Source organism: Colias eurytheme, chromosome 13 (genome assembly GCF_061535395.1).
Source record: "Colias eurytheme isolate Ceu_HAF_F1 chromosome 13, ilColEury1 Martin Lab GWU primary, whole genome shotgun sequence".
Taxonomy (NCBI): Eukaryota; Metazoa; Arthropoda; class Insecta; order Lepidoptera; family Pieridae; genus Colias; species Colias eurytheme.
Window position 1 is genome coordinate 8,916,109 of NC_142992.1, and position 18,892 is coordinate 8,935,000.

The window sequence follows — 18,892 nt, forward strand, 5'->3', positions numbered from 1 at the left end:
TTTAAGAATGGATAACATATTCATTCACATATTAAATGAAATATAGTAACGTTTAATTTTTACTTTCATAAAACATAATAATAATTGATAGAAAAATATTTTATTCATAAACATAAGAACTGAAAAAACGAGATACGATAGTGTTGAATAATTTATTTGCCGTGACATCTATAAGCGTAGGTAACAAGTAGGTAATATTATATGTTCATTTTAAAATTTTTTAAACGTGCGAATTGGACAATATATGGTAAACAAATTTTAATGATGTTGGTACGCTTGTAAAATCGCAAAGGCATCATTGGACGGTATTACGTAAGCCAAGCATGATTTTACATAAAATGCATTAAAATGCTACAAAACAAAAGTTCTTACTTCAAAGCTTATAACTAAAATATATCCAATTATAATGACTATAATTTCCAAGCGAAACATAAATATATTTTGTACGATTTTAGGCCCAAAATAAATCTTAAACACTAGCTTATCGCCCATTAATACAAAAGATAACTAGGAGATTAAACTCTTAACATACAATCATAAATTAATTTGTGAGAAAGAATTAATTTGGGAAATCTAACAGCTTGCAAATATTATTGTGCTTTTTTATAAATGGCGACAATGGTGTACATATAGTATTTAGTCTTATTTTCTATTATCATATGCTAAATTACATATTAAACTCTACTATTCGATAACAGTAGTTACAATTCTTGTGTAAATATAAAAGCATATATATTAGAAATTCAATATTATATACTCTGTTAAAAAGGAAAAACATTAATTTGCAAACTTATACCTTTTTTTTCATCACAATATTAGTTATACAGTATTAAAATAATATATTTTATTTACAATGCAGTCTGTCAGTTTCCCGTATAGATATCGCAGAAAAAAGAAGCGAGATGATTTTTATGAGATTTTTATTTGAAAGCAGAGAGGCCCTTGCTTAGGAGACCGGCAGCACCCTCGGCACCATCGTGGGCTGCTGTTGTGATGTTTTTGACAACCTGTAAAAAAGAATACAATTTTCATAATTAATATATGTATTTAAATAAAAATGAAGCTATTTTTAAAGTAACAAACTCAATATTTACTTACGCATATACTGAGTGAAATTAAGTGATTGTTCAACTAAATATCAATAGAATCTTATAGTCGATACACTTTTCGACTAACATTGCGTAGCATCCCCACACTAAACGTCACCTAACCTAACTAGGGGTCTCTTAATTAAGTGACCCTTATGACAGTTTAACAGAATTTAGGTTAGGTAGTGATTTGAGGGGTCCCTTAAAATAAGGAACTCTTACTTAGGAGACTGTTTAGGGGTTAGTGGTGAAATCGGGCATAAACGCCCGTTTATGTAGTTGGGCTAGTTTTTTTCATAAACTTTTTTCGAAAATGACCGATCACCTATTCTACCTACTTCTTTACAAATTACCAAATCCAACCCAAATGTGGTACATTTCCATACTCACCGCATCCCTATTCTCATTGAGGTATTTATCAGCATCTTTGATCTTAGCATCGACAACTTCCCCAGCATTCTTAAGACCCTGGTCTGCTGCATTTTCAACTCTCTTGAAAGTATTGTCCACGGCGTTAGACGCGTCGGCTGCTGCTTTTTGGGCTGCTTTCTTGGATTCTTCCATTGCTACGTCTGGTAATGGAAAAGAATATATATTTATTGAGCTTACACATAAAGGTGAGTATTTAATCTTCATCAATGTTTTATTTTCAGGTAAAATTAAATAAGGCTATTATTAAAAAATAAGGCTATTGAAAACTTGACCGTAATTTGAAGCTTACTATATTGAGACGTGATTGTGACCCATAATATGGAAGCCAATGTGAATTTCAACTTCAGCTTACGCTTAAAATACGAAAAATCGCATAACATAAACGGGGGTGATTCGGATAGCCCTCTAGGTCCTTTACCTCCTGGCTTCAATATATCCATACTTCTTGGGACACCCTGTATAGATGGCCCACTATGAAGGAGATTTCAATACTTTTCTACCTACAGCTACGTCGGAAGAGTGAGATACCTTGCTGCCACTTCTAAAACTTCTTTTGTGAGTCCTCGTTGACAAAAGCAAGGCGAGGCAAATCCCCGCGAGGGCTGATTATATATTTGCACCATTTCCTCGCGAGGGATGGTTGTAATCAAAAATCGACGAGGGTTGATATAAATTTGTACCATTTCCGCGCGAGGGATGGTAGTAATTAAAAATAAGTAGGTCCTGCCAAAACATGCTTAAGAGACACCCTGCGAGGGTGGGTTTAGCCTGGCTAACCCCTGCGAGAGTAGCGCCCTATATGTATTCTGCTTCGAGCACGATTTAAGGTGCTAATATAAACTTAGCAGTTAGTAAGCATTTAAATAATATAGCAATTAATAAGGTCCTTTAACTTATTTTACAACGAAACGACAGCTGAATTGATTTGACGATGTAATCCGGGCAAATTAAATCAAATTATAAGAGAAGCAAAACAAAAATTCCCAAAAAAACTGAAAATCAGTAAAGTTGCTTAAAATACAATCATATTTTGAGATTACCAATCATTGCAATGCATAGAACAAATTTTATTCAAGGTCAAAGGCCAAAAAAATAGTTTTTTCGCGATTTTCAGGGAAACTGTAAGTTTTATCGTAAAAAGAATTTAGAAAAAAATTGTAAGTAAGTAGATCATAAAATTATCTGCAAAATCGTAGTGATAATTTCTTCATACGACCAACAGCTTCTGACTTTGACCTTTGACCTTGAAAAATTTCCATACTTTGCACCATGCTTTGCACAATGATTGATAATTTCTAATTTAAGATTGTATTTTGAACAACTTTACTGATTTTCAGCTTGTTGGGAATTAATGTATCACGGAATGTTTAGATTGACCGGATTAATGGTAATTATTAATTAACGTATAGTGGATTTTCAGAAATTTTTAAAAGTGAAAATATTGTAAAATTTTTGTACCTACGCGTATTTGACCTTGCACCTTGACCTTCTCGCCTTAACCAAAAAATTGCATCATTGGTACAAAGGAAACGTAACTTTCGGTCGAAATCCGTCGGTTCAAAGTCGAAATCCGACGATGCAAAGTCGAAATCCGTTGGTTCAAAGTCGAAATCCGTCGGTGTAAAGTAGGTCAAAATCGAGTCGAAAGGAGTCGGTTACAAACATACAGGTGAAGCTAATACAAGCGTGTTAATAAACTATAATGCTAAGGATTCATTAGCAACATCAGCATTTTAAATAAAATCCAACAGTTATACCTACCGTTGATTTAACAGATTTTTACTCATATTTTTAAGTTAAATATCATTAAAATAGATGTAAAAGTAACTCACTGTACTATACGACGGGAATCGGGATACACTTTTTCACACTTAGCACTTGCTATATGCAATACTGATTCTTAATAGCATCAAGGCTGTAGACAACCTTACTGCAGGGAAAACTAGACACCAATGAACTACAAATAGCGCCTGAACATTATCGTGCGCGAGAATTTTCAGGCAGAGAGAGCATACATACAACGTGCAACGGAAAGAGAGGGAAAATCTAGGCAAAATAGCTAGGCCCTTCTCAATATAGTAAGCTTCAGGCCCTGCGCAGACGGCACACTTTTTGTGCGATCGAGTCTGCGGCGCACAAAAAGTCTGCATGGCGCGCAAAAAGTCGGTCGCGGATTTTTCACAGACTCAACGCACACGACGCACATCTTCGATCATTTTGTCGGCAGAGCTGTTAGACCGGGAGATACTGACACAAAATTTCGAGTCATTTGTAACAGGATGGCGGTTCTACAGGGTTCTTAGTACGCAATGACAAAAAGAAAAACGATGGTGTGAACGCTGGTACCGGCGGCTTAGTCGTGTGGGCGTTAGTCGAACTCGTCGGAAAAATAGCGAAAGTCAAACGATTTGTAACACAAAAATTTTAGAATTTACCGATAGCCCATAAAAAAGAAGTAGGCGGTAGTGTCATGCCATACTTTTCCGGTGTGACTTACAGCCCGCCATACCGACGCGAATGTGTTGATTTAAATAAAACAATTATTCAACCATTTGTATCAGGCTAACTTTTGCACAGGTAACCATCGTCGTGCAGCCATTTACGAAAATCGCCATGCCATACTTTTCGGACGATTCCAAATGGTCGCCATACCGCCGAAAATCTGCAAAAAATTTTTATTTCGCCAAACTTTTTGTACCAGTATTGCATTTGGATTTTTGGAGAGTATTTGATAAAATGTGACCAATATTATATTTGCCATACTTCTAGTAGGGGGAAAAAGTGCTGACATACTTGAAAAATTAATTTAGTATTAATTCATATAAGTGAAGATTTCCAACACCTAGATCTTTGAAATTTTGTATTTATATTCGTTGATCCTCAAACTTACAGGAAAAATAAGTGCCATACTGTTACAAATCGTTTGACTTTCGCTATTTTCCGACGAGTTCGACTAACGCCCACGTGACTAAGCCGCCGGTACCAGCGTTCACACCATCGTTTTTCTTTTTGTCATTGCGTACTAAGAACCCTGTAGAACCGCCATCCTGTTACAAATGACTCGAAATTTTGTGTCAGTATCTCCCGGTCTATGTAGGGACGTAGACGCTATGGAAATCGTGTAAAGTGTGCGCCGTCTGCGTTAGCGCGCGTTGAAGCAAACGTTCAATTCTTTTCACACACTTTTGTGCGGAGCGGCGCGGTACGGTCTGCCCGAATTACACGGATTTTTTGTGCGCCGGACTTTTTGCGCGTCGTGTGCGTTACTGCATATAATTTCATAGGTTCTATTTTCACAGACTAAAAAGTGCGTCACGGATAGTCTGTCGTCTGCGCATGGCCTCAAACTGACGGCCAAGTTTTTAATTTGGCATCATTACCTATTCAAAATTATAACACGAAACTAAAACTGATGAGTGATGGAAATTTTCCCTAAGATAACCCGGCTCCCGGGAATGGAGCCGTGGGTTATGTCGGATTCCTACCGACTAAAACCCCAGCAGTTGCCCGTTTCCAGGCCCTTCCCCCAATGCCCAATTGCCCACCTCAAAGCCGGCGCAAGCTATACACGAGCTCACGCCACCCGCTCTCCGATGATGGATTGTAAATCTTCCGCCGACTACGACAACCTATTACCTACCTCTATCCTCTCTATATTCAAAGAATATTTAAAAAATGTCAAAGATGCTGTTGAAGTTTCTATAACTTATCCCATGGTATCTCTACTTTACATTATTGACGACGCGGTTGGCGCAGTGGTAAAGTAACTGCCTACTGAGCCGACGGTCCCGGGTTCGATCCCCGGTCAGGACAAATATTTGTGTGATGAACTCAATTATTTGTTCTTGGGTCTGGGTGTTATTATCTATATATGTATTTATTAAATATTATATTTATCGTCGCCTAGTACCCACAACACAAGCCTTAATTGAGCTTACTGTGGGACTAGGTCGATTTGTGTAAAAATGTCCTATAATATTTATTTATTTATTTATTATTTATTTATAATAATAATATTTATTTATTATCCTTAGTACTAAAATTAACAACTATGATAAAATTAAAAGTCTGTCTTATAATAATAGTTACGATAACTTACTGGCAGCACGCTTCGCTTCTTCAGCAGCAGCTCCAGCCGCCTTCCTGGCCTCCTCCTTCGCGGCCTCAGCAGCCAATCGAGCCTTCTCCTTGGCATCTTCAGCTGCTTTCTTCGTGTGATCTACTGTCGCGTTGATACTATCTGTAACGATATTTTTATAAACAATAACACAATTATCTTGAATGAATTTTAAGTTAAGTATAGTAATATTAAAAACACGTCAAAATTTATTAAAGAATAAAACAATTATTATTCTGTTTTGTTATCGTCAAAAGGCTAAGCAATATAACTATAGATATAAAATAGTTAATAAAAAACAATTTTCAAATTGCGGTTAAGTAAGTATCACAATGTTTAATATCATAATTTTCGCGTTACGCAATTAAAAAGCCGTCAAAGATCTTACAACTAATTTATTTTTTAATTCCGAGTCGACTTAACAGTACAGTGGAATTTCATCGACCTTGTAAAAAACAGTAATAACAACATAACATCAACAATTACCACATCGTAACACATAGAACTTACCTTCGATACAATTAATTGTTAGATACACACTAGGAAAAAGAACTGAAAACTTTAGTACCTTTACCGCTGTCAATTAGACTTTTTCCCGAAGATTCATTATCACCCGACACCAAACTTGATACCATATCTACAATTTAGCAAGAAAACATAAGTACAAGCAAACGTGCAAAAAAAAGAACAAATGAAATAAGATTTTAGTGAAAAAGGAAGAGTAAAATTAAGAAGAGTACGGAGTACTAATACAATACCTTTAGCTCCCGTAACCAAAGAGGCACTTTTATCATAAATAGAGCCAGCTACATTTTTAGTTGTATCTACTGTGCTTTGAACTGTGCCTGTTACTGTATCTAAAATAATAAATTGTATAGGCGTGAGGTCTATCGATAAATTTATTTTCCTATAAATCTTTATATTTAATTCTAGCACTATAATATAATTAGACATACCTTTAGCACTACCTATGAAAGATGCTCCTTTACCAAAAGCAGATTCAGTAACAGATTTAGTGCTGTCTACAGTGTTTTCTACATTATCTAAAATAACAATAAATTTTATTGTATATCACGTATAAACAATACCTAATATTAAAATATGCTGTGTGAAAAATGCATGTTCCTGAAACGATAAGCGAATGAACCTTAATGAACGCATGAATATGTCGTGATACAAAATGATGCCAAGCGAATAATATGGGTTCTACCTTTTGCGATTATTACCAATGACTTGCCCTTCTCCAAAACAGATGATACTAAGCCTTTGCTTGTAACAACCGTACTGTGAACAGTGTTAGTTAAAGTATCTACAAACATAATGAAATTGTAGTACCTACAATAATATTATCGTCAAAAAGCAATGATAATATAATGAGTGAAACAGATCTACCTTTAACACCGCGAATTAATGAGACTCCTTTACGAACAGACGAAGGAGAGGCAGCAGTATTTACATTGCTACCTGTATCGCTAGTTAATGAATGCACAATGACCCACACCAATCGATTAAAGAAATGAACAATGAATGATAGAACTTTACGCATAATGAACATGAAGATATCATCTGAATCCATACTAAATATACCTTTAGCCGTATCTACTAGTGATGCGCCTTTATCATAAGCTGAGGAAACAGCCGTTTTTGTAGTATCTACTGTTGAATAAACAGTATTTGCTACTGTATCTACAAAATGAAATATGAGGGGTTTAATAGACGCAATATCATTGATAGTAACTCATTTGAATTAACGACATTGTACCTATACCTTTAGCAGAAGTCATGAAATTAAGCCCTTTGTCTGTTGCAGATGAGGCAACATTCTTTGTTGCATCTATTGTGCTTGCTACAGAGTCTACAAATGATAATGAAATAAAAATATGTTTAAGAAATAACTAAAAAATTAAAACTTCATAGGAATAACAACAACCAATAAAAATAAATAAACAAGGATAAATAAAATATTATATTCTATACCTTTAGCAGTGCCTACAAATGATGAACCTTTGTCTACAGCCGCGTTAGCTACACTTTTGGTCGCATCTACAGTGCTTTGAACTGTATTTGCTACTGTATCTAAAATATGGAAACGTGAAAATAGTGATTTAGATAAAAAAAACAATAGTGAACAATACAAATAAATCAATATTTGAAATAATAAGCGAACCTTTAGCAGTGCCTACAATGGATGTGCCTTTGTCTAATGCTGCATTGGCTACATTTTTGGTCGCTTCTACAGTGCCTTGAACGGTATTAGTGACAGTATCTAGAAATGGTGGAATCATGACAACAATATCAAACAAATTTTAATTTAAAATGATCTGAAAATCATAATTCAGAAAGTAAACAAGGTACTTAATAAAGCAACAGAAAACGAATAAACAGTGACTTGATGTCACTATAAATAAATCATTCTTAATAAGAAAATTGTGGTATTTTTATACCTTTTGCAGAGCCTACAAAGGATGTGCCTTTATCTAATGCTGCGTTAGCTACATTTTTGGTCATATCTACAGTGCCTTGAACGGTATTAGTGACGGTATCTATAAAAATGAAATCATGACAACAACATGTTAAAATTGTCTCAAAATATCACAACAGAATAAAAACATAAAATGATGTGCGTTATACCTTTAGCAGTGCCTACAATGGATGTGCCTTTGTCTACAGCTGCGTTAGCTACACTTTTGGTCGCATCTACAGTGCTTTGAACTGTATTTGCTACTGTATCTAAAATATGGAAACGTCAAATTAAAAGATGAATTACTAAAACTACAATGAATAATGAATAAAAATTAATATGTGAAGTGACGAGCTAACCTTTAGCAGTGCCTGCAATAGATGTACCTTTATCTAAAGCTGCATTAGCTACATTTTTGGTCGCTTCTACAGTGCCGTAAACGGTGTTAGCCACAGTATCTAAAATTATGGAATCATGAAACGATTTCAATTTTAACCAATCATGTATAATGTATTTAACGTGACTTCGGTAACATAACATTTGATTATATAATAAAAAAAAGATGTTTAGTCTGCAGGACTAACGAAATAACTGAGCGTTATTTAATTAATATTTACTTCGTCTATTTATCAGCTGTTATTTTATGTATACCTTTAGCCGCGCCAACATAAGAAGCGCCAGTATCAACAGCAGATGACGCTGCTTTCTTAGTAGAATCTACTGAACTCGCAACCGTTTCTAAAGAAATACATTTTATTAATGCATAAATTAATTAAATATCATAGCAACTTGTAAAAGACATCTAATCAAATAATACCTTTAGCACTATCTACAAGTGATGCGCCTTTATCGTAAGCAGATGCAGCAACCGTTTTTGTAGTATCTACTGTTGAATAAACAGTATTTGCTACTGTATCTAAAAATCAAACGGTAAGTGTGTTAAATACGCATTAAATCTAGGACTCGTATAAATAAATAGGGGACGTGTTATGTACCTTTTGCAGAAGTCATAAAATTAAGCCCTTTGTCTGTTGCAGATGATGCAACATTCTTTGTTGCATCTATTGTGCTTGCTACAGAGTCTACAAATAATAATAGCATGATAACATAATTTATATAAAAGAGAGCATGTGCGTCGAGCACTACGTGTCAGAAGTGAAACTTCTTTGGCGTGGTACAAAGATGACCAAAACCGTCGCCTTACTCCATGACGTGACGGCATTACCATGACGCGATCTTCAAATTTTACTCGCGCGCCTAAAGAAATTTCACTACAATAAACTATAAAAACGAAAAAGAACTTAAAGAGCAACGAAAACAAGCAAATATAAATGCTACGTAGATTTATACCTTTAGCAGTGCCTACAATGGATGAGCCTTTGTCTACAGCAGCGTTAGCTACATTTTTGGTAGCTTCTACAGTGCCTTGAACAGTATTTGTGACGGTATCTAAAATAATTGTAACGTGGATATTTTAAATGAGATTAAAAAGAAAATCTTAATAAAATTAACGTGTAAGACGATAAGCTAACCTTTAGCAGTGCCTACAATGGATGTGCCTTTGTCTAATGCTGCGTTAGCTACATTTTTGGTCGCTTCTACAGTGCCGTGGACGGTATTAGTGACGGTATCTAGAAATTGTTCGATCATGACAACCGTAAGAATCAAATTATTTTATTGAAATTATCTTAAAATCATAATTCAGAAAGCAAACAAGGTATTAAAATATATAAGCAACAGAAAACACATAAACATCAATGGGGACTTAATGATTTGATGTCCACATAAAATATAAATCAATATTGATACGTAAATTGGGGTGGTTTTTATACCTTTAGCAGTACCTACAAGTGCAGTGCCTTTGTCTACAGCAGCGTTAGCTACATTTTTGGTCGCTTCTACAGTGCTATGAACGGTGTTAGTCACAGTATCTAAAATTAATGAGTACACGATTCTATTTAAAAAATATGTAACAAAAAATATGAGCACAAATGAAACAACTCAAGTCTCAATGGTCTAACGTGGTCTAACTGTAATAGGTGGCAAAATTGTGGTTTCATATTTATTTTCATTTTATTTATACCTTTAGCTGAACTGACATAAGACCCGCTAGTCTCGACAGCAGACGTGGCTGCTTTCTTTGTAGAATCTACTGTACTGGCAACGGTTTCTAAAGGAATTCGTAATTTTAATAACTAATAATCTTATATATAAAATTCTCGTGTCACAATGTTAGTCTGCATACTCCTCCGAAACGGGTGGACCGATTCTCATGAAATTTTCTGTGCATATCGGGTAAGTCTGAGAATCGGCCAACATCTATTTTTCATATGTACCACGGGCGAAGCCGGGGCGGACCGCTAGTAATTTATAAAATGATGTATGACATGTTAATCTAGTTTACCTTTCGCTGTGTCAATATAGCCCTTTCCTGTTTCAACAACTGATCCTGCTGTACTTTTTGTCGTATCTATAGTGCTTTGAATCGTGCTTTGTACGGTATCTACAAGTGCAAATAATAATTCATTATAAGCTGAATGTTTCTCTATTTATGTGGTTTTAAAGCTTATTGTATCTTAATTACCTTTAGCAGAATCTACGTATGACTTGCCCGTTTCAACTGTTGAATATGCTGCTTTCATTGTACTATCTACAGTGCTCGCAACTGAATCTATAAATATTTATAAATATAATATTTAAATAGTAATATTATCCGAGCTAGATTCTTTAAATAATTATATAGATAGCAAATAATAAAGAAGCGAAACAAAAACATAAAGCTCAACTACCTTTAGCAGAGTCTAAATACGATCTGCCGAATTCATATGCGGAATATGCATAGGATTTTGAATTATCCACCGCACTTTGTAAAGTGTTTTCGGTTGAATCTAAGTTAGCAGAAACCAAAACAAAATTAGTAACTCATTGCAAAACAAAACAAATACCTACAGAATTAGACTAAACAAAAATCACAACACTCAAACAAAAACAAAACACTACGCTCAAAGTACCTTTCGCACTATCTACATAACTTTTGGTTGTATCAAGTCCTGAGCTAGCTAATTTCTTATTTTCTTCCACTTTGTTGATAACAGTATCTTTAAAAGAATCATACATTTGAGTAATCCCAATATTATATTTATAATTTAAATTTGTATTATTCTTTTAGTTACCTTTGGCACTGTCTACGTAACTTTTACCAGTCTCGACAGCCGATTGAGCTGATTTTTGTGCAGCGTCCACAGAACTTGACAGAGTATCTAAAATATTTTGTATTCAATCGATATGTAGAATAGAAATAGCTATGAATTTTTGTCTTTTTGGCCTCAACCGAATAAAGTTATAATGTTATTAATAGGGAAGATTAATAAGTACAATAGGTTAGGTTTGACAAGCAAACTATCAAACTACAACAGAAAACAGAAAGAAAAGATTGTGCAGAAATAGAAAACGTTATCGAAGTTTATCAAAATGTTTATCATTTATTCCGATCGAATCAATATTTGTGTTTTTATTATTCAAGCCCACTGATTCATCACTATCTATAAGTTTTCCACTCTTACCATTTTGATAAACCTCGTCATTAATATCAATACCTTTAGCCCCGGTAGCATAGTTTTTCCCCGTCTCCATAGCACTTTGCGCTGTACTCTTGGTACTGTCTACTGTGCTACTGATCGTATCTACAACACATGCATTAATTGTAATGTTTGGAGATTTGTGATCGGCTTTGATGTTTAGAATGTTTGCTTACAATTGCTTGAATTTTGAGTTATTTCTGAGAAAGACGACTTTCTTTGCACACGATAAGCTAATATTATTTCATGTTGTAATGGAATTTTATGTGCTAAATTGTAACTACGCAAATCAACAAAATTACATTTGAGTTTGAATATCCAACCAATCGTAAGAACACATTCTATTAAGTTTATCAAAACCGAACATAATTATAGTAATTAACAAATCTCACATGACACCTACCTTTCGCTGTGTTGATCGCTGTCCCAGCTGCTTTCTTCGTATTGTCTACTGTTGTCGCAATTGTATCTAAGAAAATCGAACAAAAACAAAATAAATAAAGGCTACAAAATATAAGAAAATAACTGCTAAATAACTGTGTAGGTAAGCTGTACTAAAATTGGCTACACACTATCAACTCATGTGAAAAAAATACAAGTGCAATATCAATTTAACTAACTACATAATGCATTAAGAACAATACCTCACTGTAATATCCACATCCGTCATTTTTCCCCCTTCTTAAACAATAGTTCGACTTAAATAATCATCATACCTTTTTGCTACATCATCATTTAAACCTTCCTAAACATTCTTCGTGGTTATCTAGGATCAGAAGTTTCTATACTGATTACTGACTGATATTCCTTCTTTACTGTTTTCATGCCTGATCTTTCTTATCTATAGACTTACCTTTAGTTGTATCGACGACTTTCTTGCCATCAGCGATGGCTTTAGCAGCAGCATCTTGGGCTTCACCAGCAGCGAGGGACACTTTAGACAATTCCTTGTCTAGAGCATCGATGGCAGAGTGTTTAGCGTCTGCGGCTGTCGGAAAGGAATATTTATTATATTTTGATAATATTATGGAGCTGTTTTTTTATGGGCCCTCTTCCCAATAGGCAGTGTTGGCCGATAGCGTGAAGGGCCTAAATGTCTATGTGCGGTTATGGTATGTGCATGGCGGCAAATATCGAAGATCAATTGTTGTACCAAACCGCTATCTGTGTTTTTATTTTTGTATTTGTTATAGTTCCTTGATATATGATAATACAAACAAATAAACATCGATCATACAACGCCAGGTACATGACATTCCCTTTAACTGTGACCTAAAACTACCCATACAAAAAATAAAAACATTTTTTTTTCTACTCGCTTTTATCAATTATGTGCATTTGCATTAGACGATGCCTTAACGTATTAAACCATTACATAATAATTACAATGACATTATCAGTCGCTATCAATAGATCATTGCCCTACTTCGTTAATCACATTAGTAAAAGGAACTAAAGTGCGATGACACAACGGTGTCACTGTTTTTTTCCATTATTTCTGGACTTTGACCGCCAAGAGGGCGTAGAATGCTCGTATTTATTTAAACTGTTTTAAAAGATAGGTCATTATAAAATTTGAGTCTATGGAATGTTGGTTTAGGCGTAATTTTACGAAGCCGTATTTTATTCAGTTGAATTCTGATTTTAGTTTGTTTTCCTTACTATTACTTATAGCTTTTGCTTGATGAAGTTTATGAAAACTTTCAGAGCAGCATGACATACGTAGGTATTACATATATCTATACTAATAATATAAAACTGAAGAGTTTGTTTGTTTGAACGCGCTAATCTCAGGACAACTGGTCCGATTTGAAAAATTCTTTCGGTGTTAGCGGCTAGCGCGCTATAGCCCATTTATCGAGGAAGGCTATAATATATCATCACGCTAAGACCAACGGAAGCGGAGCAATGCGGGTGAAACCGCAGGGAACAGCTAGTATCTAATATCTATGTATATTCTATACATGTACACTTACCAGATCCAGCCGCCTCATTAGCGGTCTTCTCAGCTCCCGCGACGAGTTCAGCAGCCTTCTTGACTTGATCTTCAACCACATGTGCTGCTTCTGCCGCCTTCTCCTGGGCGATCTGCTCAGCGTCCTTCTTCTTTCTGTCGAAGAGAGATGACGCCTTCTCGCCCATGCTCCGGAACGCTCCTAGAAATTGGATGTGGTCAATTTTGTTGTATGTTTAGGAGTTGAAATTGGAGTGACGTTTTTTTTTTCTTTTTTTTAATGAGTCTATTAATTAGTCGAAATAGATGCTTTGAGCTTTCTCTTACTTGTAACTAATGTAGGTATTTTATTTATTCTGAACTACATCCTGTTTTAAAAGTATAACAATTAACAGCTCATAGATTATTGAACTATCTAAGGTTTATGGAAGAAGACAACAATCAGTTCAGATAAGGATTATTTAAAGCGTTAAACTTAGTAGGTATTTAATATACATAGGAATATTTTAAAAACTTTCTTATTTGTTATATTAACATCAAACAATCTAATTTCATTTTATTGTTATCTTGACTAATTTTTATCTTGAATGTTTAGAAAGTAGGTAAATGCGTATATTTCTGAATAATGTAGGTAGGTAACTTAATTTCGGTAAACGGTATACTAATCTAATCTCATATCATATAGACTATAGAGATTTGTTTTTTCAGATGTCTGTTTGTAAAAAAACACAAAATAAAATACTGGAACGGTTTTAAATTACTTCACCTTAGCACTACATTTTTTCTGAGTCACATATTAAGCTATATTACGTTTTTTTCCTCTACAGCCGGTAAGATAAAATTGATAAGTGCCGACAAATCTTAAATATTCCCCTGATGCTAAGTAAATACACATACGTATTGTATTTATATTTTATTCGCCAGAGTCAACTCTCAAGCCGTGAGAAACTCTGTGCAAAACTCATAAAATAATATTAGCATAATAAAGTACATAATACTACTTTATAAAAGTTAAACATTTTTTTTCCGGTGTAGGAGTGAATAGGACTAGGTATTAAAATAATTTGGAAAATCCAAAAGTGCACGCCTCATAATTTTTTTTTAATAAATATTTATTAATTATTATTTTTGTTTATTTAATAACAATTAAACCACATCGAATCAGACCCTGAAAAATGAAAGGGTTCTATTCCTGAGCATACTCAAGCGTAAGAGAAAAAAAAAGACTCGATTAGTAAAGTATTTCGGTCGCTATCGTGTTAACAAGAAAAAGGATCCGCACATACAGACACACGGACGTCCAAGACAGAACTTTTTTAAACTGTTTTTTAACTAGTTTAAGGTGATTCCTACGATCTGTTCCCAGCCAATGTCCCGCTAGATGGCGCTGAATTCTACATTTCTAGTTTATTTGAGTTTTTGCGTAATTGGAAAAGATTAAGGTCGTAGGAATAGTCATGGCGGTTACTGAATATTATATTTTATTGAAATATGTCATATCATTGCCTTAAAATCCACCCAATTCGGTAAAAAAATGCATTATAACATCTGTCATTGCATACAGGGTCGTTTACACACACAGACGTATACAAAAATGATAAAGATTTAAGTCTAGATGGCGTGAATGTAAAACAAGTAGGATTGTTATAAAAATAAAAGTTATATTTGTTGGCGTAAACTATTTTGTTGTAATTTTGGGAAATAAATAATGTCAAAATTGATTACAATAAAACGCAGTTTTATTTTATTACATTACACTATTGTTTTTTTTTATCAAAACATGTATTTGAAGTAGCATATACCTATGATATAATATTATGCTAAGAATAATTATTCATACAACAACAAATCTAAAACACTATTTACTATGGAAAAAAACCAGGAAGGTGAAAAAGATATTTACGATTTCGACGCACTCGACTTTTAGTAAAATATAGTAGGTAAAAATTAAACAATGGTAATGTAAATTCTAAACAAACTACTACCAAAATACAATTAGAACAAAAATCATTTGACTTGTTTATTTCACCCAGAGGCCAGAGGCGGCTCGTGACAAAATTGTATAGGTGTTCACTTGAAATAAAACAACGAAAATACAATAGCGTTCGGGATGATTTATTACAAAAAAATGAGCACCACATTTTATAAATGTCTATAACACTAAAAATTACAAAGTACAGGCTATTTCAAAACGAATTCAATGACTAGGTATCAATAATTAGTAAATCACCGAATTTGCATTCGCGAGCGTAGGTATCCATAGTGTTTGTCACTGACGGTCACTGACCTCTATAACTTATAGTTATAGAGGTCAGTGGTGTTTGTTGTGTAAACATGTATGTATTTGAGTAGTTAGTAGCATATTATATTCTGAATTTCTGATCCATGCCTATTCACTCAAAACTAATAACACTAATGATTTGTAACAGTAAATTATTTCAATAGGTAGGTATTTGAACATTTCCCAACAAGACGTAAGAATAATTATTCGTAGGTATACAAGATACAATAACAAATCTAATACACTATTTATTATTTTATTATTTACTAGCGGTCCGCCCCGGCTTCGCCCGTGGTACATGTTTACGTTTTCTCTCCATAAGAAGTAACAGTTAGAGAGCTAGCGCAAAGCTACCTGTATGTATTTGACCAGACCTGGATTTTTGTGTGTTGATTCCCCTATACCTACTATACATGAGATGAGGAGTCACTAAGCCCAGAGTGGTGGACGGGGCGCGCGCTTAGGTAAGACAGGTGGAAATTTTTGGCGAACTTTGAAACCATTTGACCACGTCTGCCATTTTGATATTTGAAAATAGATTATTATTACTATCGGAAAATAACAATGGCAGACCATTATCACGCGGATAACATTCTGGCAGACACTTATGAAAGTGCTGAAAAAAATACAATTTTGAAAGTATTTGACCAGATCTGCCATTCATATATTTTATTTATTAGGGTCTTAAAAACTTATTTTCGAAACGGCAGACATTTTCATTGCGTACAGACTTCAGCAGACAACAAAACTTTACAGACTTCAGCAGTCAACAAGACTTAGCTTCTACATGGTCAGATGTTATATGTATTACGTTCCCTGACCTTACATCAATGATTTACTTTATTAATGTTTTTATGGTCATTTACATTTAATTTTGAAAACTATGGAATAAAATTTATAAATTTGATGATACAAAACTAAATATACATTTGTAAAGAATCTCAAATATAAAGTTGTGTTGCAAATAACAAATCATCATTTAAATATTTAGTTTATTTCTTTATTTAAGAAACAATTAACAATTACAAAACAACATAAAAAAACACGCATGCATTTATTGAAATGTTCATTCATCATCACTATCGTATGGCGTTGTGTGACTCGTCTTCATAATCCATTGAATCGGATTCTGTAAAAGTAAAACGTAAATTATATAATAAAAGAAATGAGTCATTATAAACTTACCTAGTAAGGCAATGCCTTTGATGTCGCACGATGCCGCCGCGCCGCCAGTGTAGGTACTTCTGCTGCTACATGAAAATATGCTAGGGTTGCAACAAATGGGAAATAAAACAATTGTGATTATTACTATTATGATGTAATCATTTATTCATATTATGTACATTCAAAACAATTGCTATTATTAAATCTGATGTAATTATTTTTTCATAAATATATAATTATTATTAATTACATAATATATTGCACTGTGAAATATTTACGTATCACTTTATTTTTGATGTTCTTAATTGTCTTTTATAAAATTTAAGTGACGCATTCGCATTGGGATCAACAATCCGATAAGAAAAGAATGGAGACAACATATACATAGCTTTGATTTCAATTCTACAGATACAAAATATACAATCTATCTAAAATGATACAACGGATGTTTCCTGCGTTTTCTCGTCAAAATACCGAAACAACGTAATTATTGTATAGTAGTTGGGCGTGAAAGTAAAAAAACAAATGAAAAGTGTTTTCCATATGATTATTTATTAAATTTACGCGATTAAGAATAATTTCAACGATACAATTTAGTAACCGAGAATTCAGAGGATTAAAGAAAATACCTGCCTGATCATTTTATCAAACTCTAAAAGAATTATGGTTATTTCGCATCACTCGGTTTATTAGTTTGGTAATAATTATTAAAGGTAGTTACAACCCTAGCCATTGAGTCGAACGGTAGGCAACACAATATCGACTTTGTGCGGGTACATATGGTACATTTCTTCTTGCTGTGAAGCGTAATTATTATTATTAAGATTTTTTAGGCTATTTTGAATCAGCTGTTCTAATTTAATTCTAGAAATTTATTAAAACGTGATTTTTTTAAAAGTATATTATGAGTTTATAAATACCTCAACCAATAGTTATTGTGTCCTATCCTCATTTCTTTATATCTTGGTAGTTAACTAAAGTGTTAAATTTACATAACCTCAACAACAACATTTACACTGCCACTGCACTAAAACTAAACTAACTAGCTCTCTAGCTATAAGAACCATCCTCGTACTTCAAGGGATATAATAAAAAAAGAATTATCGAAATCGGTTCAGCCGTTCTCGAGTTATGCGCTTACCAACACATTTTGCGATTCATTTGACTAGCGGTCCGCCCCGGCTTCGCCCGTGGTACATGTTTACGTTTTCTCTACATAAGAACCATCCTCGTACTTCAAGGAATATAATAAAAAAGAATTATCGAAATCGGTTCAGCCGTTCTCGAGTTATGCGCTTACCAACACATTTTGCGATTCATTTTTATATATAAGACTAGCGGTCCGCCCCGGCTTCGCCCGTGGTACATAATATTTACGTTTTCTCTACATAAAAACCATCCTCGTACTTCAAGGAATATAATAAAAAAAGAATGATCGAAATCGGTTCAGCCGTTCTCGAGTTATGCGCTTACCAACACATTTTGCAATTCATTTTTATATATAAGATAAGATTATGTGAAAATAACCAGGAAGGTGAAAAACATATTTACGAAAACATAGTAACATAATATGGCTGTCGCTACAATAATTATATTTCAATTTTATCTTTTTATACCTAGTAGAACTGGCCGATGAATAAAAAAAATCGTATTAGAATAAATACAATAAATTACGGAACAAAAAAAGGATTGTAACTGAATTAGGTATGTTTGTTTCTGGGCGCACCGTTTTCGACGACGCGACGCGCGACGTAAGCGTATAGGTATAGGTACCTACTTTGCTAAAACAAACTAATAAAATTGTGTGTCTGTCTGAA

At 34.0% G+C, this 18,892-nt stretch overlaps 1 protein-coding gene across 16 annotated transcripts in view; it reads right to left on the reverse strand.

Moving 5' to 3' along the window:
* Positions 1-204: 204 nt before the first annotated feature.
* LOC149903596 (uncharacterized) overlaps positions 205-18,892 on the reverse strand; it is a 42,967-nt gene continuing 24,279 nt past the window's right edge. The window contains exons 3-31 of one of the 16 annotated variants that reach the window (XM_090109079.1): positions 13,653-13,832; positions 12,530-12,664; positions 12,080-12,145; positions 11,695-11,781; positions 11,272-11,358; positions 11,110-11,196; positions 10,888-10,986; positions 10,683-10,769; positions 10,503-10,601; positions 10,182-10,268; positions 9,931-10,029; positions 9,631-9,729; positions 9,449-9,547; positions 9,094-9,180; positions 8,916-9,014; positions 8,750-8,836; positions 8,458-8,556; positions 8,269-8,367; positions 8,082-8,180; positions 7,805-7,903; positions 7,615-7,713; positions 7,406-7,492; positions 7,225-7,323; positions 6,594-6,680; positions 6,396-6,494; positions 6,206-6,274; positions 5,620-5,760; positions 1,479-1,660; positions 205-1,007 (exon numbers count right to left, since the gene is read on the reverse strand). In XM_090109079.1, coding sequence (XP_089965205.1) covers positions 921-1,007; positions 1,479-1,660; positions 5,620-5,760; positions 6,206-6,274; positions 6,396-6,494; positions 6,594-6,680; positions 7,225-7,323; positions 7,406-7,492; positions 7,615-7,713; positions 7,805-7,903; positions 8,082-8,180; positions 8,269-8,367; positions 8,458-8,556; positions 8,750-8,836; positions 8,916-9,014; positions 9,094-9,180; positions 9,449-9,547; positions 9,631-9,729; positions 9,931-10,029; positions 10,182-10,268; positions 10,503-10,601; positions 10,683-10,769; positions 10,888-10,986; positions 11,110-11,196; positions 11,272-11,358; positions 11,695-11,781; positions 12,080-12,145; positions 12,530-12,664; positions 13,653-13,832 — 2,930 coding nt within the window. In that variant the 3' untranslated portion in view covers positions 205-920. The remainder of the gene's footprint in view (positions 1,008-1,478; positions 1,661-5,619; positions 5,761-6,205; positions 6,275-6,395; positions 6,495-6,593; positions 6,681-7,224; positions 7,324-7,405; positions 7,493-7,614; positions 7,714-7,804; positions 7,904-8,081; positions 8,181-8,268; positions 8,368-8,457; positions 8,557-8,749; positions 8,837-8,915; positions 9,015-9,093; positions 9,181-9,448; positions 9,548-9,630; positions 9,730-9,930; positions 10,030-10,181; positions 10,269-10,502; positions 10,602-10,682; positions 10,770-10,887; positions 10,987-11,109; positions 11,197-11,271; positions 11,359-11,694; positions 11,782-12,079; positions 12,146-12,529; positions 12,665-13,652; positions 13,833-18,892) is intronic. The other 15 variants (XM_090109082.1, XM_090109084.1, XM_090109081.1 and 12 more) reach the window with 15 other exon arrangements.